This window comes from Microtus pennsylvanicus, chromosome 3 (assembly GCF_037038515.1).
Source record: "Microtus pennsylvanicus isolate mMicPen1 chromosome 3, mMicPen1.hap1, whole genome shotgun sequence".
Lineage (NCBI taxonomy): Eukaryota > Metazoa > Chordata > Mammalia > Rodentia > Cricetidae > Microtus > Microtus pennsylvanicus.
The window spans coordinates 45,644,464-45,671,006 of NC_134581.1; the positions used below are offsets into that span (position 1 = coordinate 45,644,464).

Here is a 26,543-nt window from a genome sequence, read left to right on the forward strand (position 1 = left end):
TAGAAATCAAAGAGATTTCAAAATCAGAAGTATTTTATAGTTTTATATTCAAAGTTAATGAGTAAAAGTCCAAACACAGCTTTGGAACAGGACCTAAATGTTTCATTTTTTCAGTGAAGATAAGAAGTTCTAGAATATTAAACATAATTATATAAGTAGTAGTAGTAAAATTATTTTTCAAAACATTTTTTCTATAAGGCAATTGAGATTAACCTTATGATGAATGTTTTGCTATCTCCTATCTTCCTATCTTCCTTCTTTCCTTCCTCCCCTCCCTCCCTCCCTCCCTCCCTCCCTCCCTCCCTCCCTCCCTCCCTCCCTCCCTCCCTCCCTCCCTCCCTCCCTCCCTCCCTCCCTTCCTTCCTTTTAGGCTTTTCTGAGACAGGATTTCTCTTTGTAGCCCTAGCTATCCTGAAACTCACTCTGTAGATCAGGTGGCTGTGAACAGAGATTCTTTAGCCTCTCTGCCTCTTGTGTGCTGGCATAAAGGGCACGTGCTACCACACCCGGCATTGAACTGGTCTTTTAAAATTCTTAAGGAGAGCAGTGTTCTCATAATGTGTTCATGGAGCACTGGCAGGCCTTGCTAAAATGCACATTCTGAACCCACAGCTTTGTGAAGTGCTATGAGAGTCTTCATTTTTAGCAAGTCCCACAGTGGTTAAAGACCTAAGCTCCCTTGCTTGATGGTATGTCTCTAAATACCAAATACAATAATTGAGTTACTTCTATTCTGAGGTTTTATAAAAATATGGGGGAAAAGGACACCTTTAAAAGTTGTATAGTTCTGGCTGGGCGGTGGTGGTACACGCCTTTAATCCCAGCACTCGGGAGGCAGAGGCAGGCGGATCTCTGTGAGTTCGAGGCCAGCCTGGTCTAGAAGAGCTAGTTCCAGGAAAGGAACCAAAAGCTACAGAGAAACCCTGTCTCGAAAAAAAAAAGTTGTATAGTTCATAGTATTAATTGATTCATATGTGGACTTAACACTTTCAAATCACAGAGAGAACAATGGCATCTGTTTCAATAACACTGGAATAACAACACTATGTGCATGTATGAAATTCTCAAACAATCGAGACTTAAAAACTCTTTTATCAAAGAGCAACAACAAAAGGAAAACACTAAAATACATGTGTTCTGTCACCATGCCCTGAAAATAACAAGAAAAATAACAAAAGCAAAACTCTGCACTGGGCATTGTGACACATGCCCTCCATCCCAGTACTCAAGAGGCCAAAGCAAGAGGATCAAAAGTCAAAGACCAGGCTGAGCTACATGGTGAAAACCTATCTCCAAAAATTATCAACAAACAAAAACAGAAGAACAAAAATAAGCAAGCCCCCCAAACAACCAACAAACAAAACCCACAAAATGTGAGTTTATAAAAAAAAAAAAACAACCCTCTCCACAAAGGGGCAATGGAAAGCTTGGCCAAGATGATGGCCCCTTGGATGGCAGTGGCTACCTCCTTGGAGCACTTGACACTGAGACCTACGTGACCATTGTAGTCCCCAATAGAGAAGAAAGCCTTGAACCTGGTCCTCTGGCCTGCCCTAGTCTGCTTCTGCACGGGCATGATCTTCAGAACCTCATCCTTTAGGGAAGCTCCCAGGAAAAAGTCAATCATCTCGGACTCCTTAATGGGCAGGGAGAACAGGTAGATCTCCTCTAGGGGCTTGATTTTCATGTCCTTAACCAGGAGGCCCAGCTTGGTGACGGGAATCCACTCCTTGTCTTCAGCTTTACCTCCGCGAGCCCCACGGCCTCAGCCTCAGCCATGGCCTTGACCAGGGCTGAGGTCCCTCAGACCACTGCCGAATCCTCCGAGGAAGCCGCCAGGGCCTCCTAATCCTGGGCCCCCGGGTCCTCCGGGCCCTCCCGCTGCACCGGCGTCATCCGCCATTGGCTACTGGGGGAACAAAATTGGCAAGCCCTAGACTGTTCCTTGCAAAGTGACATGCCACAGAGGTTCTGTGCTGGTGCCTGCCCCAAGAGGCACTGGTATAGTCTCCCGTGCCCAAGAAGTTACTGATGATGGCTGGCATCGATGACTGCTACACATCAGCCAGGGGCTGTGCTGCCACCCTGGGCAACTTTGCCAAGGCCACCTTTGATGCCATCTCCAAGACCTACAGCTACCTGACCCCTGACCTCTGGAAAGAGACTGTGTTCACCAAGTCTCCTTATCAGGAATTCACTGACCATCTTGTGAAAACCCACACCAGAGTCTCCGTTCAGAGGACCCAGGCTCCAGCTGTGGCCACCACATAAGGGTTTTTATACAAGGAAAATAAAAGTGAATTAAGTCTGTTAAAAAGAAAACAACCCACTTCATTTAGTTTCAAACCCTAGATTTTTGTAAAAATGTAATCTAAAAGTTAATCTTACCTCTCCTAATACTGAAATATACTCTTAAAGTGCAATTCAAAATAATCTTCATTAAATTAACAAGGTTGAGCAACTGTTACCACTATCTAATCCTAAAGCTGTTCTAAGAAACCTCAGACCCATTTGTCTGAACAAGTTCCATATATGTGAAATCTCCCAGCATAAAGCCAAACCAATATTCCAAACAAAAGTTACTTGATTCAAAACGACCAGCACTTGTAAGTTAAAGAATGAAATGCCATTACCCAGCAGAGTGCAGGCCTGCCTGGTGTGCGCCATCTCCTTCGCATCATCCACTCCTTCAATCATAGGGCTGCCTCCTTGCTTCGTGTAATGAAAACTATCTGCATTTCCTGCAGTGGAGGAAGGTAAAGGTTTTTCTTTTATGAAGAGAGGCTTGGACTTCCACCCTTACACATATGCTGAATTAGAGGCAGTGACAGCACTGATATACAGGATTTGGAGTCTGCCCAGTCTAAACTCACATACTAATATAAGATCCAAAACTAAAATGCTTATAGATTTTATGTTAATGGGTGAAGTAAATTATATTTTTCTTTGGATTTATTCCAAACAAAATGCTAGAATATGTTTCCTCAAACTCTTTCATGAAAGCAGTTTTCAAGCATGTATAAAAGAAGGGAGGTTAGAACGCTAAACCCCATCTACTCCTCACCTACCCCAACCCACTGCTACAGGCAATCCTGTCCCTGATATGGCCACTCAACCCACCCGCTCTAAAGCCAGATGTAGACCTTCAAGAATCTTTTCATTCATAAATATTTTAGTATGAAGTAAGATTTTTTGACAAGCTTGAGAACTCAAAATTTCACAGAAAGGCATGCCCATCTAGTATCATATCCGTACCTAATCGCAGCATTTTAAACTCAGGTAACTTCGCTGACGCACAAAGCTGATAGAAGATATGGTAGTTTCTCTCCTCTTCTGCCTTTGAAATAAGAAGAGCTTTCAATTGTGACATCTTAATATAAAAACCAGGAAAACCTACCATAACACATAATTTTAATATTTAACCATCTCAGCAATTCCCCACATTTTCTAATACTGATTTAAATAATTAACTCTTATAATTTATGCTACATCTACAAAGTAGGAGGATGGCATAAAAATTGAAACCAGGCAGGACAAACAGTGAGGCTCTATCTCTTGAAAAATAAAAAATAAGTAAGGATAAAAGTGTTAGTCATATTCACTATAAAATACCAGGCAGCAGGACTTTTTTTTTTTTAAGGGTTTTTGGTGTTCTTAAACTCAAGGCTTCAAACATGCTAGGCAAGTGTTTCCTACCACCGCACTATATCTCAAATCCATTTTAACTTTTTATTTTGAGATAGTCTCGATAGTCTTACTAAATGCCCTGTCTGGCTCTGAACTGCTCTGTAGATCAGACAGGTCTTGAACTTGTGAGTCTTCTGATTCAGTCTCTCAAGAGACCTGCACTACTGTGCCTCACTTCGTAATGTTTTCTGAATTAGGGAATTTCTTGATAGATGGCCACAATCATTAAACATTGGTGATTGGGGGGACGATAAAATGTTATTTTTTTGCAAAGCTCACCATTATTTTCTACTAATAACTTCTAGACTAACACTTTGACTAAAAGAGAATAATCTCATCTTTGCCATACTTTAGAGATACTGATCTCTTATGACTGCAGTAAGTCCATGAATGTACTGTATTCTCTATATGTGTTTATATATTATATACTTTGAATTATGTAACATATATAGCATATTTTCCTATCAACAATAATTTGATAAAATAAAAAATTTATAATGTAAGATCAATATTTAGTATTTCCTTAATTTTTTTTCTACATACACATCTAGAGAATAGTTGCAAAACTTACTGCATATATGAAGCTGAATACTAAAATCCAATCAACATATTCTTAAATTTTGGAGTACATTCATCTGAATAAAGATTAAAGTTAATAAAGTTAAGGGGAGTTCTGAAGCCTAAAGGGGTTATGACTACTGAAGAAACACAGGACACTGAACAAACATACCAATGACCACAAGCATGACTAGGCAAGAGATCAGGTGGTTCAGCACACAGAAACTAGAAAATCAGGTGGGCCTGCAGAAACGCTGTGGTCATCTTTGTACAGGATAGCTTATTTTGACTGTGATTCATTTGAAAAAACAAACATTCTCAATATTCTATACTCCTGAAGACTGGGGAACTGCTAGACTTACTACCACACCTATAGATAAAGATTGAACTTTGTCAAATTCTTTATTAGGCAGTCTTACCACTGGTCAACTTACTGACCAAGGTCAATTTCCATCTCTCTTACACTTGCTCACAGTCCTATATATTTCTTTTTTTAAAAGAAATTAATTTTTAGTTTATGTATATAGGTGTTTTGCCTGCATGTCTGTTTGTGCACCACATGTGTGCAGTGTATGTAAAAGCCAGAGAAGAGTGCTGAATCTCCTGAGACTGGAGTTACAGACAGTTGTTAGACACCGATATATGTAATGGAATTTGAACTCAGGTCCTCTCCTAACCTCTGAGCCATCTTTCCAGTCCCATATTCCTACATATTTCTACAAGGACTTAACCCATCTACATTTCACTCATTCTTTCTTCTCACTATAGATTATTTTTTAATGTGTGGAATAACACTGTTGTTTGTAACTTTAAAGGAGGGTGGTTACTGCCTTACTATACATATCAAGTATTTATTTATAACTTTATGCATATCAAGCATTATAATTTAAGATTAAGTATTTAATCAGGCAAAGTCAGGGTTCCTGGCTTCCCCAAATCATGCCTTGGCATATACAAGACAATTTCAAAGCCAAAACAGACTTTGGCAACAGAAGACTAGATCCTGCTGTGCGGAGTATTTCAGCTTTACTGATGTGGCATCCAGCACGTGGGCCACTGAAACTCTGGGTCTCGGTATGATGTGTGCAGTGGGTCACCAGGAGCCACATACTGACATTTTCTGATGATAATCTACATCCTCACGTGCCTACAATGTGAGAGTGTACACCTGCTAGTGCTGCAAGGGTATAACACACGTCTTTCCATCAGAAAGAAACAACAATACAAGTGTCAACAAAAATTCTGTACGAATATTCAGCTGGGATTTGATGGCAGTTTACAACTTGGCTATGGCAGCTTTCTTTGAGCTCTGACTGGCAGAACAGGGGACTGGGCTGAAACATCAGGGTTAACAGAAGGAAAGCCAGTCTGCAAAAGAGAGCTGGAAGCCCTTCCTTACTGGCTTCTTCCAAAGAGCATGTTCACAAGAAGCTCTGCCTATTTGAACTTGGAACTGGTATTATGTAAATCATCTATAATGGATCCAGGCCACATGGCCCAGTATTTGTTGGGTTCTTTCTTCAGCTCATTAGCCCACTTCCATTCCTTGGATACTTTTCCTTTCTTAATGAGCTATTTCTATTTTTAACCATGTGTCCCTATGCAATCCTTTGCTCTAGGGTATAAGAGCCAGGAAATGGGTACCTCTGAACTCAGATGAGACTCAGCCCTCCTAAGTATGTTTTTCCTGATGTTCTAGGCCTTGTCTGCCCTCCATGCCTAGCTTAAAAGGCCTGACTTTTCTTTCTTCCCTCTTTTTGGTGGCTGCTGGGATTTTGAGCCTTCCTCTATTGTTGTTTTACTTTCAAACTTTAGTAAAATTATCCTCAAGCATCTGAATGGATTTTTAAATTATTTATTAAGACTAAGAACTCAAAGAAACCCCCCTCTCAATTTCCCTGTAACATCACTTTTCTCCTCAATTATATCTAAGAATAAAAAAAAAGTAAAGAGGACAGGGATATTGTGTTTTTCTTGAGCTGAGTTGAAATTCTTTGAAGACATAGATCAATGCTTTCTTTGTCAATTGGGAAATATAAGAGACAAGACTAAATAATGCCTTGTCTCAACTGAGCTTTTCAATAATATCTGTAAGAAAGTCAAAACCACTCACCAGACTCAGAAAGACAAACAACACACATTTTCTTTTACAAGTAGAATATAATTTAAACATAAATGCATAACGCACACATGAGACAACATGAGCACACAACATGAAAGTAGAATAGAGACTATGATGAGGAATAATGTCTAAAGCAGGGGGTGCGAGTAAACAAGGGTCGTGGAGCGGAGAAAGACAAAACATGCCTTCTTTCACATGCAGAATCTAGCTTTAAGATATTTCAGATAGACATGTATACATATATGTCTATGAAAGAAATCAGGAAGACACTGTGTGAGAGAGAAAGCAGATCAGCAAGAAAAAAGGAGGGCACAAGAGTGGTCTGGAGCAATTATATGTATATACACGGATGCTATAATGGAATCCATTATTCTGTACAGTAACTTAAAAAGTTAATAAAATATGAAACAATAAACCTAAATCAGTGCCCATTCTTAAGAACAATTAGTTTAAAGAAGTAGTCCTCTACCTCTGGCAGGAATCATTTTATATGTTTCTATCCAAGTGCCTTTTATAGTAATGCTGTGAGACTAAGCTCAAGAGTACTGAGAAATGAGGTATATCGTACTGGCAAACAAGGGCTCTATAATTGGTATTTTTTGGGGGGGGAGGTTTCGAGACAGGGTTTCTCTGTAGCTTTGGAGACTGTCCTGGAACTAGCTCTTGTAGACCAGGCTGCTCTTGAACTCACAGAGATCTGCCTGCCTCTGCATCCCGAGTGCTGGGATTAAAGGCGTGCGCCACCACCGCCCAGCTTAGTACGGCTTTTTCCTTGGGTGTAAAATGACCATTATCTTGGGAAAGAGATTATGTTACCTCTTGTAGCCATGGAAACGAATTCAACAGAACTCCAAAGACGTACCTAGGTCTTAAGTGAGGAAGCTGTAATATAGCTTAGTAGCAAAGGCAAGGTGAAGTCACAGGAGCTTCAGCTAGGTTTGAAGCAATTACTTTCTGCTCTGTTCTCCCCCAGTGCAAATGATCTTGCGAGATGTTAGGATATGTAAAAAATGAAAGGTTAACCGAAAGGGAAGCTCTATGATGCAGTTTCCATGAGGTTGTCATCCATAATGGGATGGGACTTCATAGTGATACCGCTACTTTGGGGTCAATCATGTATATAAATAAGCATAATAAATTAACTGATTCATCGAATTAAACTTCCATAAAATAGTTATTTTATTCTGTCTTTGGTGTTCTCTCTGGGTTGCTTGTTTCCCTCTCCCCAAGAAAACTTAACATAGCAATTATATAATAATCCAAAAATCAACACAAGTATTTGAATGTGTATGCACATACACCTTACCTGGAATACCACTCTGGATTTCTCTAAAAGGTAAGTTCTCATATTGGCACCGATGATTCGATATCTCTTGTCAAAACCAATTTCAATATATTTCCCAAACCGGCTGCTATTATCATTCCTGGTCGTTTTAGCATTTCCAATTGACTAAGAAGCAAGAGAGAAAACAAGATTTTAGGAGGAGAATGTATATTATTTACAAATCTTATTCATAGAGAGAAGGAATAGAATATAACCCTTAGTTCTAACTGAGTCTTTTAATAAGAGAAACAATTCTGCCCTTGTAAACAGCATAAGGGTCTGCTTTGCCTTCCAACTACACAGGCAGATGCCAATAGTTTTTCTTATCATTTCACAGAAATGAATTTCAGAAGTAGCAGGACTGATGCAACAGAGGTGAGATTTTCATGCAGCATCTCGTCATTAGCCATCAAGAAGTCAGAAGACTGTCTTATGTAAATGAAATCATTAAGACAAAGGAAAATTTCCCTGGAAACGCTGGTATAAAAGATATCTTTGGAACTAGACAGTTTTATCATCTCATCCTATAGCAACAGAAGTCAAATGAGACTGCTTATTAGCAGGGATTAGTATTACCCATTCTACTGATTGATAACATTTTGAGGCAGCATCTCATATATTCCAGACTGGCCATGAGCTCCTTATGAAGCTGAGGATGCTTTAAACTTCTTACTCTCCTGCTTCTACTTCCAAGTGTGTGTGTGTGGATAATAGGCATATGTAAATGTACCTGGCTTTCCTCACTCAATTTGAATGCCATTTTCAGAAACCAGAAGTAAAAAACGAAGCTTTCCGATATATAATGTGAATGTGTGTATGTGTTCAAGTACACATGTGCAGTTGTACTGTACATGTGGGAATCAAGCCCAGAGGAAAACATCAGGTGCTTTCCTTGACCACTGTCCACTTTATTTACCGAAGTAGGGTTTCTCACAGAACCCAAAGCTACCCAGCTTGCCCTAGGGACCCTATCTCTACCTCCTAAGCACTAGGATTACAGACAGGTCACCAAACCCAGCTTTTTAATGCAGGTACTTAGGACCTAATATCTGATTTGCATGCTTGCAGGGCAAGCACTGCATCCATGAACCACATCTCCAGACCCAAAATGTTTGTTGTTACTGTTTGAGGTGGGTGTTGTTTTGTTTGTTTTTGGGGGTTGTTTTGTTTTGTTTTTGAGACAGAGTTTCTCTGTGAACAGTCCTAGCTGTCCTGGAACTAGCACTTGTAGACCAGGCTGGCCTCAAACTCACAGAGATCCACTTGCCTCTGCCTCCCAAGTGCTGGGATTAAAGGCATGTGCCACCAATGCCCGGCTTCTTTGTTTGCTTGTTTTAAAGACTTCTCACACAGTCCAGGTTTATCCAGAACTTGCTGTGTAGCTGAGAATGACCTTGAACTCTTGATCCTTCTGCCACACCTGTAGAGTACTAGGACTACAGGCGCGTGCACATGGCTTGGTTGGTTCATGTTAGGCAGTCATTCTTCCAACTGAGTGCCATCTCACCCCAGCATTGGTTTTGATGGCTTTATCTAACTTGTAAAACATCGTCAACCAAATACTGAGAATGTAACGTTCTACTAAATGTTATACATAACCTTAAATTCTTAATGACATATGTCTGCTTTGTAAGTTAATAGAAAGTGATATGCTTCTGTAAATTTCTCTTTTAAGGCAAAATAGAAACAAGCATTCACATAATATATATTTAACACTTAATAACTTTATTTCATGTAAGATTAATATTTTCCCTTGTACAAAGTTTGTTAGGACTAATGTATCAAACCCACAATGAAGAAGAGATAGATGTGAGAATAGTAAAGAATGTTAAGAGAGAGAACAAATATCAGGGATAAAAATAGTAAGACCCTAGTCACAAGAGTCAGTATATTTGATTCTTTGACCAATCAAAGAAAATGTATCATCACTGTCTCAAACAGATGAAAGATAGTATAATTTGTATCAGCAATGAGGATACTATTAGAATTTGAATTAACATTTTTAATGCATTTTATAAAAAGAATAAGAATGATTGGAAACTCTCTTCCTAGTAAATTACAGAGGGATTAATATAGCTTAGAATAATTTAACTAAACAGACATTTACTCAGAAATTACAAACTGTGAGAGGTGTGTGTCTGTGTGTGTGTGGGGGGGGTGTTGTATTTAATACCCAAAGTTCTATCAAAAAAAACTCAGAAAATAAACCTCTCATTCAGTGACAAGAGTCTTGGATAAATCATTGGTCAAAGACCCTACTTCAACAGTCGTTGGTGAAGATGCTGTTTTTAATGGAGATCTTTTTTTTAAATTTATTTATTTATTAAGGATTTCTGCCTCCTCCCCGCCTTTAAGGTACTGTTATTTGAGTCAAATGTGAAAACTGCTTTTAACAGCACATTGTGAGGACAAGGGTTTGGAAAAGGAACTGCTCACTGAAGACACTGCATTGCTGAAATTCAGTTTACAGACTGTATTTCCCTGCCTTTGATCAGACTGTGAATGAAGCAGCCAAAGGTGCCTATAGCTCTGGGGATCTTTTCCACTGTGGGAGCATCACCATGGGGCCACAGGACTGCATCAGCCTCAGGGCTCTCTATTATCCTCTGAGTCCTAAAGTTTGTTTTGCCCACTGCCGAGGGGATGAAGTTGGTCATACCCAGAATCCCCATCCAAGATGAGGCAATTCTGTTGTGATAGAGGATCAAAAAAAAAATCCATGTACATTTTTTAACCTAAGTAGTATTTTATAGGGCAGTAGTGAAGCAGGTTCTCATAGTACTATACTATGTCCATCTGCCACAGGCTGAAGTCATCCAGGAAGGCAGTGATGTGACTCTGGTTGTCTACGGCATGCAGGCTCATAAGATCTGAGAGGTGGCATCCATGGCATGAGAAAAACTTGGCATATCTTGTGAAGTCATTGATTTGTGAACTAAGTGCCTCAGAATATAGACACGCTTTGTAAGTTTGTGTCTGAAATGGGGCACCTGGGGCTGGAGAGGGGGCTCGGAGGTTAGGAGAACTAGCTGCTTTTGCAGAGGACCTGGATTCAACTTCTAGCACCCACATTGAAAACTCCAGTTCCAGGGGATCAGATCTTGTTTTCTAGCCTCCAAGGAAAATGTATATAGTTGGTGCAAATATATACATTTATGGTAAATACCCATGCATGTAAAATAAAAATAAGTAAATCTTAAAATGTTTGAAGAACAAACCAAGATGCCTGCTCTATCAACCATAAGACTCTTTTGATGGGTGCTTCACATTCAAGATCAGCTCCACAGTCCAGGAAAAATGTTTTTTAAAGCTCTCATATCCAGAGTATGTGGATATGACACTCTATTTTCTCACATTTTTGAGCCGTTTGACATCCCAGACAAATGGAAGTGCTGCAGTGCCCTCAAAAGATAATCAACTACTGACCACAGAGAACACCAGAAAGATTGCAACAAGATATTTAAAATTTTTAAATTCTTTTATATTGCTTCAGATTTATCTCCTTTTTAAATTATAGCTTTATGAAATGAACTATCATGGATCCTAGTTGGAGAGCTACAAAGTATCAATGTAGATTGATTTTTCCCGGGGTGTTTTAGAGTAACTTTCTAAAGTGTTCCACAGGAGAAAATTTTATGAACTGTTTAGTGATTAATTATTGGGTATGGTGCTATACTCAAAAAAAAAAAAAGAACAAAGGCACATTGAAAAGAAAAAAAACTAAAATGTTCTTTTTCTAAACAGACTGAATCTGATCAGTGCTGCCCATATGTTCATGGGTGTGACATCACCCACTAAAGCATGGACAATCTACCAGGAGCCATGCCCACGAAGGAAACTGAGTCTCCATCCTTTGGCAGCCATCAACTACAAAGAGCACTTCAGTCAGGGTGGGGCTTCATGAATTCCTCTGTCGTCCTTGCTGAGATTTTGACTTGCTCTACCTTGTACCAGCCTTCTGTAGGCAGCCACAGCTGCTGAAAGCTCAAGGCCCCTGCTACGTCCAGAAGACACCATTTTATGGCAGCTCTCCCTATTCTTTGGCTCTTGCAATCTTTCTGCCCCCTCTTTTGTGATGTCCCTGAATATTTGGGGGAAGAAAGTAAATACAGATGTCCCATTTAGGGCTCAGTACTGCAGAGTCATTTATTTTCTGCATTCTGATCAACTGTGACTTAGTTCACCTTCCTTGACATCATAAAAAAAAACTTACTATTCCATACATCTTCTTGATGTTTTATTTAGAAAAGGAGATTAATAATAAAGACAAAATAAAGTTGAAAGGATATAGACTGTCAAAAAGTAGACACCTATAGCAAAAGTAGCACTATCAATTATATCAATGAGTGCTTACCAAGCCCTGCCCTATGCAATTTCATATCTGTATCTAAGGCAGTTGGGGGAATGTGGTCTACAGTTTTTATTCCACAACCTGCATCTACTGGCCATTTCTCATACCAGACTGACAACTTAATAAAACAATGCTACATACTGTGAGAAAAGGGTAGGTTAGGGCTAAAGCAGAACTTTTTGACTGTCAGTAAAACATTTAAACATAGAACAACAAATAGAAGATACAGCAACTAAAGTCAGTTTGAAGGCTTGGGTGGCAGAGTATAATCTCTCTGAGAAGCACTACCACACCCAGAGAGATAGATGACCTTATGAAAGTAAGAAGAGAAATATTGGGGATGGACAGTATAAGTGGCAGGAACAGGAAGATAGGAGGAAGCAGGTATGTGTCAGAGGAGCAGGAGCTCAACCTAAGATAATTATGCATGAAAATGCCATAAGGAAGCTTGCCATGCTATATGCTAACCAACAATAAATTTAAAAAATTAAAAGTTTGGGGAGCTGGAGAGAGGGTTTAGTGGTTAAGAGCACTAGCTGCTCTTCCAGAGGAACCAGGTTTGATTTCCAGCACCCACATGGTAGCACACAACTGTTTCTAACTCCAGTCCCAAAGGATCTGATGCCCTCTGCCTTCTGTAAGCACCAGGCAAGGATGTGGTGCACATACATACATATGCAGGCCCAAGAATTAGATGCATAAAATAAAAATTGTAAAGAATAACACATGATTCTAACCTTTGGTCTTGATATGGGAAGATATGTCTTTTGCCTGTATCATATGATATGTTTCTTCTTCTGTCTTGTAAGTACTATATCCACAAGATTCTGTTATTTTCATTTCAATCAACAAGAAATTGCTATACTATAGAAAGGTTATGGCTGTGGTTCAGTTGAACCATCCCTGCTTTTCTGGGACCAAGTGAACTTGATCATGGAGGATAATTTTTTTGATGTGTTCTTGAATTGAGTTTGCAAACATTATATTGAGAATTTTCACAACCATATCTATCAGAGATTCTGACCTATAGTTTTCTTTTTTGTGAAGTTTTTGTTAATGTTGTATCAGGGTAATATTGGCTTTGTAAAAAGAATTTATAAATGTTTCTTCATTTTCTATTATACTAAATAATTTGTTTCTTCTTTGAAGGTCTGGAAGAATTTTGTCCTGAATCCATCTGGTCTTGAACTTTTTTTAAAATTTGGGAGTATTTAAATTACTGTTTCTATCTCATTGAAGGTTATAGGTCTATTTAAATTATTAACTTCATCTTGATATAGTTTGGTAAGTCATATATATCTAGAAATTAATTTTTTATAGAATTTTTTCAGTTTTGTGTAATATGTTTTTAAAAATGTACTTATGATTCTCTGAATTTCCCCCAGTATCTATTGTAATATCTCCATTTCTATATCTAATTTTATTAATTTGGATTTGTGCTCTCTTTAACTTAATTTGGGTGAAGGTTTGTTAACCTTTTCGAAGGAACAATCGTCATTTTATCAATTCTTTGTATCATTTTTCTTCATTTCTCTTTCATTCATTTCAGCCCTGATTTTGATCATCTTTTCCCAACTACTCTTTTGGGAGTTGTTTGTTCTTGTTTTTCCAAGGCTTTCAAGTGTATCCTTAAATTATTACTTTGAGATCTTATGGTATTGATACAGATACTAGATGATGAAATCTTTCCTCTTGAGAGTCCTTTGTATCAAAATCACAGATATTTGGCACGTTGTATTTTCATTTTCACTCAATTCTAAGAATTTTTAAATTTCCTTCTTGATTTCTACTTTAATTCAATTATCATTCGTGAGTGTGCTGCTTAGTTTCCATGAGTGTGCAATTTATGTACTTCCTTTTGCTGTTGATATCCAGCTTTATTCCACTGTAGTCAAAAAGAATGAAGAACATTATTTCAACTTTCCTGTATTTGTTTAGATTTGTTTTTTCTAATATGTGATTGCTATTGGAGAAAGTTCTATGAGATGCTAAGCATAATGTGTACTCTTTAATGTTTGGGTGGAATGTTAAGTAGATATCTGTTAGGTCTGTTTGATTTATGATGTCAGTTTACCGCCAAAGTTTCCCGGTAGTTAGCTTTTTTGTTTTCAATGACCTGTATATTGGTGAGAGTAGAAATCACTTACGTGGTACAGTCAATCTGTGTTTCATATCAAAGAGTGTCTCTTTTAGGAAATCAGGTACCTCTATTGGTGCATATATGTTTAAGATTTTAATTTGAGGGAAGATCTTGCTATGTAGTCCTGGCTAGTTTGTAACTCACTATTTAGCCCAGGCTGTACTGTGACTCATGGTAATCCTTTTGCCTTAACCTCCTGAGCACTGAAATTATAGATATGAATCATCAAAATTGTCTATTATTTATTTATCTTGTTTTTTGAGACAAGGTCTATGTAGTCCAGATTGGTCTCAAACTAACCATGCAGCCAAGAATCACCTCGAATTCTTGATCTTCTTGCCTCTGCCTCCTGGGATTACAGGTGGTGTGCTACAACTTCTGCCTCCCATATTCTATTTCAGCCTTTTAAATGAAAACAACTTCTCAGTTGCTAAAAATTCTCTTCTTCAAAAAAAATTTATTTTTATTTTATACATACATGCAACACATGTGTGCCTGGTGCCAGAGGAGAACAGAAGGTGTTATATCCTTTGGAACAGGAATTACAGGTGCTTGTAAACCAGTATGTGAGTGCTGGAAATCAAACCCAGACCCTCCGCAAGAACACCAAGCACTCTTAGTACTTCTGCCTCAGTCTCCAAGTGCTTGGATCACAGTCATGAGCCACCATACCTGGTAAGAGCAGTAAGTACTCTGGGCTATATCTCTAGGCGTGAAAATTCTCTACTTTTTGTATATGGTATTGGGAACTGAGCCCAGGGACTTGTAATGAAGCTGACTACCACTGAATTACATCCCTCAACAATCCTTTATCAAGGAAAATCTTCTTGATGTAAATGCAAATATGTAAACAGTAATACAGAAAGAGAACCTTTTTCTTTTTTGCTCATCTCAGCAAACAAGGTAAATTCCTCATAATTGCATTTTACTAAAAAGAGTATCTGATGTGGATTCCCCTCTGTATGCTGTGAATACCACTGGTTAATTAAAAAAAAAACTTGCTTTTGACTTATACTAAGGCAGAACTTGGGGGGGGGGGACTAAACTGAATGCTGGAAGGAAGAAGGTGGACTTTAGAAGCCATGTAGCCCCACTGAAGACAGACACTGGGAACTTGGCCAGGTTAGCCATAGCCACGTGGCGACATACAGATTACTAGAAATAGGTTAAATTAAGATATAAGTGTTAGCGAATAAGAAGCTAGAGCTAATGGGTCAAGCAGTGTTTTAAATAATATAGTTTCTGTGTGATTATTTCGGAGCTGAGCAGCCTTGTGCCCATTTTCAAATTAATGTCATTTTTACTAACAAAACTCAAATGTGTACTGAAAACTACTACAACAAAAGATACAGCTGATTTTTGAAAGAGGTAGGAAATAGCCCTTGGCATATTTTAAAAAGGTCATTGGGATGTGTTGCAAGGAAGCTGCTTGTTTGTCCTGGCTGCCAGGCTAGCTTAGCCCTGAAATAACCACACAGAAACTCTACTAATTAAAACATTGCTTGGCCCAATAGCTCTAGCTTCTTATTGGTTAACTCCTACATCTTTATTTAACCCATTTCTATCAATCTGTATATCACCACAAGGTTGTGGCCTACCAGAAAAGTTTCAGCACGTCTACCTCCGGCCACCGATCCATGGCATCCCTCTAACTTTGCTTTCTTCCTCCCAGAATTCAGTTCTGTCTTCTCTGACTACCTAAGCTCTGCCCTATCAAGCCAAGGCAGTTTCTTTATTCATTAACCAATACAAGCAACACACAGAGGAGACTCCCTCAGGGATGTATTCCCAAGACAAACTCAAATTCTAGTTTTGGATGATCCAGCCTAGTAGACATGGAATTTCCTAAAGCTATGACAATCAAGATTTTTTAATAGTCTAAGATTAGGAACTAGGATGTCTTAGGACTCTGTCAAATACTAGAAATCTGTTGCACTGGGGAAAATGAATAAAAGCCCAAGCTAAGCCCTGCTGTTTTTAACTCAAGTTAAAAACTGGCTCCACAAAATATATGGCTTCAACATTAACACCAGTAGCATCCACTACTATATACAGAGCTAAATACTTTCAAACTCTTAATTTTAAATTTTACTGCTTTCCTTTGGCACAGCCACCTGCTCCTCCATGCCCATGTTACAACACACACCTCTTCCTCCTTCTTCCTGCAGCACACCTAGCTTTGGAGGTCTTTCGGCTTCCTCAGAATATCTTGTCTAGGTCATCCAGGAAGGGGAGTGCGCTGCTCTAATGGGCAGCCACATAGACAGAGGTCACAGCATTCATTTTACAGACATTACACACAGCACTGCAAACCAGGCACAGTTACCTCTAGTCAGATTACTGCAAAAACCACTTCTACCAAGGCACATCAGGTCAGTTTTAGCTCCATCTGTGTTTGGGTGATAACGAGAACTTGACAGAGGAAAAAGACAGGGATAAAATCATACCCATGTGATTTTGACAGGAAGGATTTGTTTCTGCCTGTCTTGATTTCTCTCTACTTAATGAAATCTATTTTTCAATTTTCAGAGCAATAACTTTCTGGAGTTCTCTTCATCTACATATCTTTAAAGATAAAATTGTCATACATTTGGCCATCTTGTCTTTGGCACAGGCATTTCTACTTTGTATATGTCCTTGACTTTGCTTTGGTTTGGTTTTCTGAGGAGGGTCTCGGTCTGCTGCCCAGGCTGGCCTCCAGCTTATGGTGATCTTCTTCCCTTAAGCTTTCCTAATTCTGGGATAACAGTCATGAGCCATCATATCCAGAGAGTAGACCAGGCTGGTCTCAAACTCACAGAGATCCACCTGTCTCTGCCTCCTGAGTGCTAGGATTAAAAGTGTGCACCATTACTGCCTGCAACACTTTCCTTTTTTAAAAAAAGTAAAAGTGCTCATGTGATTAGGGTTTATGTCTATAATCTAGATTTCGGAAACAATTAAAATTAGTAGCTGAAGAGGTTGAACTAAGCACAAAAAATATAATGTGGGTAAAATGATAATAGAACTCACTCATGTTTGAGTGAGAGCAAACCCTGATTTGGAAGGAGTATAAACAAGTACTCAGGACTGGGAGAAAATGAGTAACCTTACCCTCTGTACAAGGAACAATAGGTATGAAGAAGTGCTGCCTAGTATTATAGGCAGAATTCTTTCTGAAAGTTCAAAGGAAGCATTATAGAGTAATGTGAATTCCTCTATACCTAGGGTTTACTTGTAATACCCACCTTGCAAAATTTTCACTTTTACCAGATCTCTTACTAAAACACAGGAAAGAATTTCCTTAGCTTTAGTGGCTGGAAACCTTAGACTTTCTGACATGACAATAACAATCAAGTTTTCAGCTCATTGCTTAACCAGAGACTATAGAACAAAGGTTGAGAATGTTGCTCTTACCTCCATGATGGGGTTGGAGGCCAAGACCTTTTCCTCAACATTGGCCTCACTGGCAGAACCACTTACAGTTGCAAAGTATCGCATGGCATACTTAGCTGAGACAGTCTTTCCTGCACCCGACTCTCCGCTTACAATGATGGATTGATTTCGTTCATCCCTATAGAACAAATAAGAGTGACTGCCAGTGCGTCTACTTCTGAATGTGATTACTTCTGATCCCTTCTCCCCATGAGGCAGAGTGAACTTCTGCTAGTTCATATACACAACAATGTAGAAGCAAATATATTTATTTGAAACATATAAACATATCTGAAACAAATAAATGTATTTATTTGAAACAATATTAAGAAATATAGTATTTCATAATGACCACCTATACACAAGGACAGAAAAGAAGGGTATACCATTAACTTAAAAGAATCATATAACTAAGGACAACTCTGTGTTAAAGGCATTCTGAATTTTCCATGTATCTCACAGTATTTTATTCATGGAGATTTTCACTGGGATTTATAATATTGTTGTCAGCTACCATAGAATAAAAGGGGAAGTCAGCAATGATGACGCATGCCTTTAATCACAGCACTCAGGAGACTGAGGCAGGCAAATCTCTGTGAGTTGGAGGACAGCCTAGTCTACAAGGAGCTAGTTCCAGGATAGGCGCCAAAGCTACAGAAAAACCCTGTCTCAAAAAAAAAAAAGAATAAAAAAGGAAATGCTGGATCCACAACAAAAGAATTTAGAAAAAGGTTCTTAATTAAAGCTGTTTATAATCACTTGAAATATTTCAAATTGTCTATCTGCTAATGATCTGTAAAGTAGAATCACCCAAAAGCTCCTATTCCTACCAATCACCTACAGAACCAGGTAAGAATTTACTTTGTTGGCTAATTTCATTTTAAAAAATATCAACACACTCATGTCTGAAGATACAGTAATAGAATACTATTATTTTTTTGCTGTTGTGTGAAGATGAAGCCTAAGTTGCAATGGAGACCCAGGATATTGGGGACATGAGACCATGAGTCATTGATTAAGAAAGCTGCCAGAATGTCAGAATGAAGTGACCATGAATGACTACTTCATGACTTAGGCTAGAATCTTCCCGGTAAGCGCACCTAGGGGCGCTACACAGATGATTAGAAATGGGCTAAATTAATATGGGAGAGTTAGCCTAGAAGATGCTAGGTAGAAATGAGCCAAAGCAGTGTTTAAAAGAATACAATGTCTGTGTAATTATTTCGGGGCATAAGCTAGCCGAGCAGGCGGCTGGGGTTTTTGGGGTCGCAGCCCCGCCGCTCCTTATTACAACAAATGGCGCCCCACGTGATGGACTAAACCCACTTAAAAAACCTGAGAAGGCTTAAAAATAAGGGAGAGAGAGTTTAACACAGATTTTTGCTGTTTGTTGGTGGCGTGCTGTAGAGAGATTTCCTGATTCGGCAACAGCAGCAGAAAAAACACTGTGTCATTTCAAAGCGTGGCTTCCTGGGGCTGTGCCGCCAGTGCAAACTCTGGCTTTATGTTAGTGTTCCTGCTTGGGATCGGAAGGAGAGTGCTCTGAGACCTTGACGATGACTCAGAGCTCCCCACCTGCTCCTGGGCAGAAGGCAGAATCAGGCTTAGGCAGGCGGAAGAGCATGGCGGATTCCTGCTGCCATACAGAGATGTGTTTTCAGACTGCGTAGTGCTCTGCGTGTCAGATTTGGATGTAACTTGGATGAAAAGAATTTCTGTGCTGCGTGCTCAGTCTCAGAATTAAAGTGCTGAGTGCCGCTCCTACCTGGCGGCCCCAGAGCTAGCACAAAATGGTACGTCCTCCATTTTGAAATTTTCCTGACTCAGCTTCAGCTGCAAATCCCTGCAGCTCATTAAGAGGTCCTGCCACGAAACACTTAAACGGTGGTGACAAAAAGCTGAACGCATGCTTTTCGGTTTTCAGCCGTAGCAGGAAAAAAGCTGCGCCGTTTAAAAATGCCGGCTTTCTGGGCCATCCTACCAGGGCAAACTCTGACTGTTTGAGGCAGGAGGGCCGGCTACTGAGAGAGGACTTGAGTGTTGTCTGTTGTAGCTCCCTGGCTGGCAGGGACCTTGAAACGCCATAGAGGTGTGGCTATAAACATGGCTGCAGCCTGTATATCCGCCATGAGGCTGGAAAGCTAAGGAATGGACTGGATCTAGCTGGCAAAGCCACACCTTTAGTCCTACTGATATTGCTTGGTAAATTAAAGGCTCTTGTGGTCAGAAAAAGAGAGATATACAGTAAAAAGAGATTCAAAGACAGAGAAAATTTCTGAATGGTTTACTGTGTGTTAAAAATATATGCAGACTAAAAGTTAAAATTCTTAAAGTAAACCTCTGTGACTTCAAGGTGTGGTAGCACACGCCTTTAATCCCAGTGCCTAGAAGGCAGAGACAAACAGATCTCTGTGAGTTCAAGGTGTAGTAGTGTACGCCTTTAATCCCAATGCCTGGGAGGCAGAGACAGGCGGATCTCTGAGAGTTCAAAGACAGCCTGGTCTACAGATATACGCTCAAAAAACAAAAAGTTAACTTAGGAATGTCACAGCTTGGATTCTTAAGCACCTAGTGATTTAAAGGCGCAAATCAAAAGTGCTCCTGGATAGTAAAAAATTACAGATTCACAATAGGACAGATTCAGACCACTAAATGAGTCACACTGTTAGATGAACGTACATAGGCTTGGGAGAGAGAAGAAAAAGAATATAGAGAATAAAGTTAATGGTTTAAAAAAAAAAGGTAAAGTCTTTAAAGAGACAGAGTACAGATAGTTAAGAGATTAAAAGAAATAAAGAAATATAAGCTACGTAAAAATGAAAAATTCACAGAGAGTCTGGATTCTTTGTATTATTGTGTTTTCTTTAAAATTTTTGACTGTGAAGGAGCTAAGTACAGAGAGACATTTCATTATATGGGCTGCCAAGTGGAACCAGAACGGATATCATGAGGGTACGATTTCAGAATTTGGGTCTAAGGATATGATGCTTTGGAGAGAGTCTTCTTTTGTTTTCACAGAGGATGAGACTCTATGGATTTCTTCTATTCCGATTTGGTATGATGGACCACGTCCTCCTGAAGGGTTGGTGTGAACACCTTCAGAAAATTGCTTCGCTCAACTGCCAACTGAAACTAGCACACAGGTTATACCATGAAAGACCTAATTAACGACGCCCCCATTCAGCAGGAAGCAGTTTGGAGAGAAAAAACTGCGCCCATGTTCCCAAATATGGTTTATAAATGTTATTTTACATTTAAAGGGGGATATGATATAGACATGAATAATTTGCATTAGTATAGATTTTGCTTTATTGATAGAGATTTACGGTCAATTTTGTTATATGTATAAATGTTTCTGATGTAACTTTTACTTGATAACTGTTTTGTTATATGTAATTTTGCTATGTTAAAGTTAAAGCCTTTTTTTTTTGTTTAAACCGAAAAAGGGGAAATGATGGAGGAAGGTCATTGGTTAAATTAAAAAAAACTGCTTGGCTTTCATTGGTTAGAAGATAGGTGGGAGGAGTAGACAGAACAAAACGCTGGGAGGAAGAGGAAGTGAGGTCAGACTCGACAGCTCTCCTCTCCGGAGCAGACGCAGGAGAGACACCATGCTACCTGCTCCAGGGAAGACGCACGCTATGAAGCTCCGACCCAGGATGGACTTAGGCTAGAATCTTCCCGGTAAGCGCACCTAGGGGCGCTACACAGATGATTAGAAATGGGCTAAATTAATATGAGAGAGTTAGCCTAGAAGATGCTAGGTAGAAATGAGCCAAAGCAGTGTTTAAAAGAATACAATGTCTGTGTAATTATTTTGGGGCATAAGCTAGCCGAGCAGGCAGCTGGGGTTTTTGGGGTCACAGCCCCGCCGCCCCCCTATTACTACATCATGCCACAATAAAGTATGCTGAAAGTATATAACTTGTTTTATATTTTATAGGAGTTTGTAGTTAAGAAATTGCTTTGAGTCTCAGATGAGACTTGGACTTAGAATTTTTAAACAGTGTTGGGACTGACAAATACTATAGAGACTTTAGAATTTGACTGATCGCACTTTACATTATGAGACAGCCATGAGCCAAAAGGACAAGAAGTAAAGATTATGCTTTTAAAGCACTATGTTTGGATATCAAATTGACAATGGGTAACACCATGATGTTTAAACTTGATTGCTAAATTGGTCAGATTTAGAATCACTGGCTATGTCTGTAAAGGGATTACCTTAATTTGGTTAAATAAGTAAATGTGGCAATACAACTCTAGGGGCTGGGGTCCTAGAAGAAAATGAGCTGATCACCAGCATTTATCTCTGTTTCCTGACTGATGTTGGCTGCCTCATTTCTTCTGCTGTGACTTTCGGCCATGAAGGACTTGACCCTTAAACTGTGAGCCGAAATAATTCCTTCGTTCCTTAAATTGCTTTTGTCAAGTACCTTGTTACAGCAACAATACAAGTAACTGATGCAGGGAGGAAAGATTTTTGGTTTTTTTTGTATTTTAGTCCACGTTCACTTGGGTCTGTTGTTTCTGGGCCACGGCGAATCACGGTACAGAACAAGAAAGCAAAAGCACAGCTGCTCACCTCATGGCAGCCAGGAAGCAGACAAAGCTGAGCAGGGGGAAGGGATGAGAGAAACCCTTAAAAGACATATTCCCAGCAGCCTATTTCCTCTAGCCAGGTTGTACTTCATAATAGTGTATTCAACGTGGAACTTAATAGATTAACTCACTGAAGAAGTTAGTGCATTATCCAATTGTCTCTCAATAATAGTACTAAATCTTCAACACATAAACCTTGGGAGCTATTGTATACTAATAATATAACACATGGCATATACACAGGTGGTACCAAACCTAACGTGGGATGTACTGACTGAAAGTCACAAAGCATCTGTATAAAATCATCCTTGTAAGGTAGCATGCATTACACCAAGCCTGTTATATAACTAGGATACTTGGCACCACATGGTAGTTGAGTCACTGGTGTTAACAGGAGAGATTTCATCACCCATAAGAGTCATTTCCCACTTAGCCAATGAACCTCAGAACACAAGAACATTCAGAAACCACATAACGAAATGAGAGAAAGGCCTGGTAATAAAGTCAGAAGTAACAAAAGCAGATGACATGTCTAAATGGATGGAAGAAGACTAAAGAGATGGTGCTTCACAATAATGAAAGGAAGAGATTGAATTTGAATTCTACTTCATATTTTTCAAAGTGCTTCTGTACTTATCAGCCAGGATAATTTTAAATCCTGGAATAATAAGGACAGACACTCTCTTGTCCTCTTTGGAGAAAACAACAGAGGAGTTAGTTTGCCCAAAGTTGGTGACTAGTATGTCTAGACAGTGGATTGTTACAGCCTAACTCCAGAGGTATAGGGAGGTCTAGAGTAGGCTCCTTCTGCTTTGCTTTGTCACTTCTTATCCTGGTCTGTCCTTCCCAAAAAAGAAGGAAAATGCCCATGCATTATCCTATCATACATAAGGATAACAAATACATTTCACAGAACATTATAACGGTCAAGCTAGACCATTTGTGAAACTGTTCCATCTTATAGTTGATTAAACAAAGATCCTGAGATTTAAGTTCTATGGCTATTAGAAGCAACTAGTACAGATAGCTCTTTTTTAAAAATTATTTCAAGGTTAATTTGACAGTATTAACTTTTTATTCATTCAAAACTATAAGTGAAACTTAAGAACATTGCTCTTAAGAACATGACTCAGAAAGGACAGGAAATATATAAGATTAAGATGATACCACACCACATGGCTTTAAGAAAACAAAACTAATTTTTGATGTTTTAATAGAATAGCACTGTGATTTTGGTAAAGGAAAAAAATCAGGGCCCAGTGAGATGGCTCAGAAGTCAAAGTCGGTTGGTTCAGTACTAAGACTGATTAACTGAACTCAATCCTTGAAATTCACATGGAAAGAGAACTGACTCCCGTAAGTTTTCCTCTCTGCTAACACACACACACCCCACACACCACACATCACACCACACACTACACACAAATAAACAGCTTTAAGATGAGAAAAGACAAGTAAGAATGTGAGGAAAGGAATACAAGAGAAACAAAGACCCCGAACTCCACTCACCTTTTCTCCTCTAGAAGTCAACAGGCCCATTAAAGGAAGAGTCTGACAATATGGGCACTGCTCTCTAAGGAGCATGTTTAAAATGGAGATGGGGCATGATCATTTCTAACTAAAACCCCTATCACGATGGCTCTACAGGAAAAGGCACTTGCACCAGGCCCTTTTCTGGCCTCCTCAGGTACTGCACTAAGATGATACACATATATACATGCAGGTAAAATACTCATATATGTGGATTAAAAAAATAAACTAAGATGTAAACCCACCTCTTCACCCCTACCATGTACACATGATCCACTCTTCGTGTAACCTCTTCATCTCTAGAAAGGGAATTGCTCAATATTCTAAACTGAATTGTCATTTCTCACTCAGTTCACTGATTAACCTACCCCATCTCCTGAGTTTTACTCTAGCTCGCTCTGTTTTGTTATTGTAAAATTACTTTGTTGTGATTTCAAACTTGTAGAAAACTCCATGCACAGTAAAATGAATTCCTGCTTATGTTTGCCTCAGAGCCAGGAGCTGTCCACTTGCTATGTTTCTCTATTTCTCTCAATCTAATACTTTCTGCAGCATTTTGAGTGTGGACTGTAAACATGTATCTTCCTACCACCTTCACAATATGGTTCCTAAGAAGAGCTTTGTTCTTACCAATTTATAAGGACCAAAGTCAGGAAAGTTAACACTGCTATAATAACACTCCCATTTAATCAATCACCCTATCGATAGGTGACAAACATAAGCCTTATTTACTTTTATTCTTTACTAGGCTTTGATTGTGGGGTGGAACTTTTATCTAGTTTGCTGCGTATCATGTCCAGGACACTGGCTGGTTTTTGAATTGTGATTATAAAATTTCTGTCAGTAATGATGAATTGTATCTTTCCTAAAGATCTAAGGGGTTTGTACAAACAGTGCTGATATGAAACACCAAGATTCACATCTGGGAAAGATGGCATGTTTATCTGGTAAGGAAAAAAATAAGAAATGATCCTCCAGCACTGATTCCTGACTAAGCCAAAGCAGACATACCCTGTTTGGTGACTGTAGATTTTGTGGATGCAGATTCGTTAATACAAGTGATTAAATATCCTAACTAACTGGAGCATATTTTCAAAGTATCTATAAGAGAAAATTAGGCAAAGAAAAACCACAACCTTCAATTAAGAAATCATACTAATGACAGGGCGGTGGTGGCACCCCTCTTTAATTCCAGCACTCTGTGAGTTCGAGGCCAGCCTGGTCTATAAGAACTACGTCCAGGACATCTAAGTCTGCTAAACACAGAAACCCTGTCTCAGAAAAAAAGAAAGAAAGAAATCATACTGATTGACTCACGGGAAATATCATGTGGGATGAGGAGAATGCCAGGAAGCAAGCTGAATCGCTGACATTTGAGGGTTGCCACCACAATGATGAAAGAACCCTGCTTTCAGATTAAAGAACAGTACTGGGGTTGAGAATGGACTGAGCATATGCAACACTCTTGCTTTGATCCCTTGAGCCAAAAAAAAGTATTTTCTGAAAAGTTGTATAATTTTTTAAGTATTAAAAATTCCTCAGAGATCAATTTTAGAGTCTAGCAACTCATGGGATCCCCTCTCTGACTAGTGGGTTTCAGGCTGTTCTGAGTGGTGTCAGCATTGTACTGCAAAGCTCGAGAACTAGAAAAATCAAGTACTAGTAGACAATGTTCAGCTTAGAGGAAAAACGTACTGACAGATGGAATTTTCTCAATGTCAAGCTTTAAACTTGGGGGGGGGGGGGAGCGGTGGTGATGCGTGCCTTTAATCCCAGCAATTGGGAGGCAGAGGCAGGTGATCTCTGTGAGTTCAAGGCCAGCCTAATCTACAAGAGCTAGTTCCAGGACAAGCTCCAAAGCTACAGAGAAACCCTGTCTCAAAAAAAAAAAAAAGCTTTAAACTTTGGATAATCATTACCATTTTATAGAAGTATCAGGCATAATGTAGCATATTATATACTGCTAGTTCACTTAGCAATTTTATATTTAATATACTAATATTTTACTCAGACTAATTGAATTTTAAAAAATGATCTTCCTATTGATGAAACCTCAGAAAAATTATACAACTTCTCTGAGCCTCAGTTTTACCAATTGTAAAATGAAGTTTTAATTTACTAACAACACCAAACTCAAAAAGTTGTTGTGAAGATAAATTTTGTTAGCAAATTGAAAGTAACTAATCAATACCATGTAGGGAGACAGCAGACAGTTAACTTTAGCTCTTATTAGAAGTACTATTATTATTAAAACTTCTGCCGGGCGGTGGTGGCTCACGCCTTTAATCCCAGCACTTGGGAGGCAGAGGCAGGCAGATCTCTGTGAGTTTGAGACCAGCCTGGTCTACAAGAGCTAGTTCCAGGACAAGCTCCAAAACTACAAAGAAACCCTGCCTCGAAAAACCAAAAAAAGCAAAAAAAGAAAAAATAATAATACTTCTATGGGCTCTTAAATTGAAATAATTATAAAATTCTGTCACAGTCTGAACCCAAAATGTACACTGGTTTCAAAAGAAAAAATAAAGGCCTCTATAGCGTTAATTTCCTTTCTGTTTTATAAACTGCTTTGGGGGTTTCCCACTTCATATTTTACCAAGTTCCTCCTTGTAAGCAAGAGAAATTAACTTCTTTATGCACTCATCCTTTCACATTACAACATGTCACTTATTATTCAGAGTATGATCTTACCCTGAATGTACCTTTATTCACCAGTCTCTGTGGGTCATATGAGACACACTTTGCAGATGTTCTTTATACACACATAACTGATGTCATATGATAAATTTTTAATTGCTACATAGAGATAATTTATTTT

The 26,543-nt window shown here is 39.0% G+C and overlaps 1 protein-coding gene and 1 pseudogene across 4 annotated transcripts in view; one reads left to right on the forward strand and one right to left on the reverse strand.

The window, feature by feature from the left end:
* The window catches only part of Myo5a (myosin VA), a 167,012-nt gene that overhangs the window by 83,602 nt on the left and 56,867 nt on the right, over nucleotides 1–26,543 (reverse strand). For all 4 annotated transcript variants that reach the window (XM_075965249.1, XM_075965248.1, XM_075965247.1 and 1 more), the window contains exons 5-8: nucleotides 17,579–17,735; nucleotides 7,674–7,817; nucleotides 3,256–3,337; nucleotides 2,634–2,741 (exon numbers count right to left, since the gene is read on the reverse strand). In XM_075965249.1, coding sequence (XP_075821364.1) covers nucleotides 2,634–2,741; nucleotides 3,256–3,337; nucleotides 7,674–7,817; nucleotides 17,579–17,735 — 491 coding nt within the window. The remainder of the gene's footprint in view (nucleotides 1–2,633; nucleotides 2,742–3,255; nucleotides 3,338–7,673; nucleotides 7,818–17,578; nucleotides 17,736–26,543) is intronic.
* On the forward strand, nucleotides 8,078–10,711 carry LOC142846669 (2-oxoisovalerate dehydrogenase subunit beta, mitochondrial-like; annotated as a pseudogene).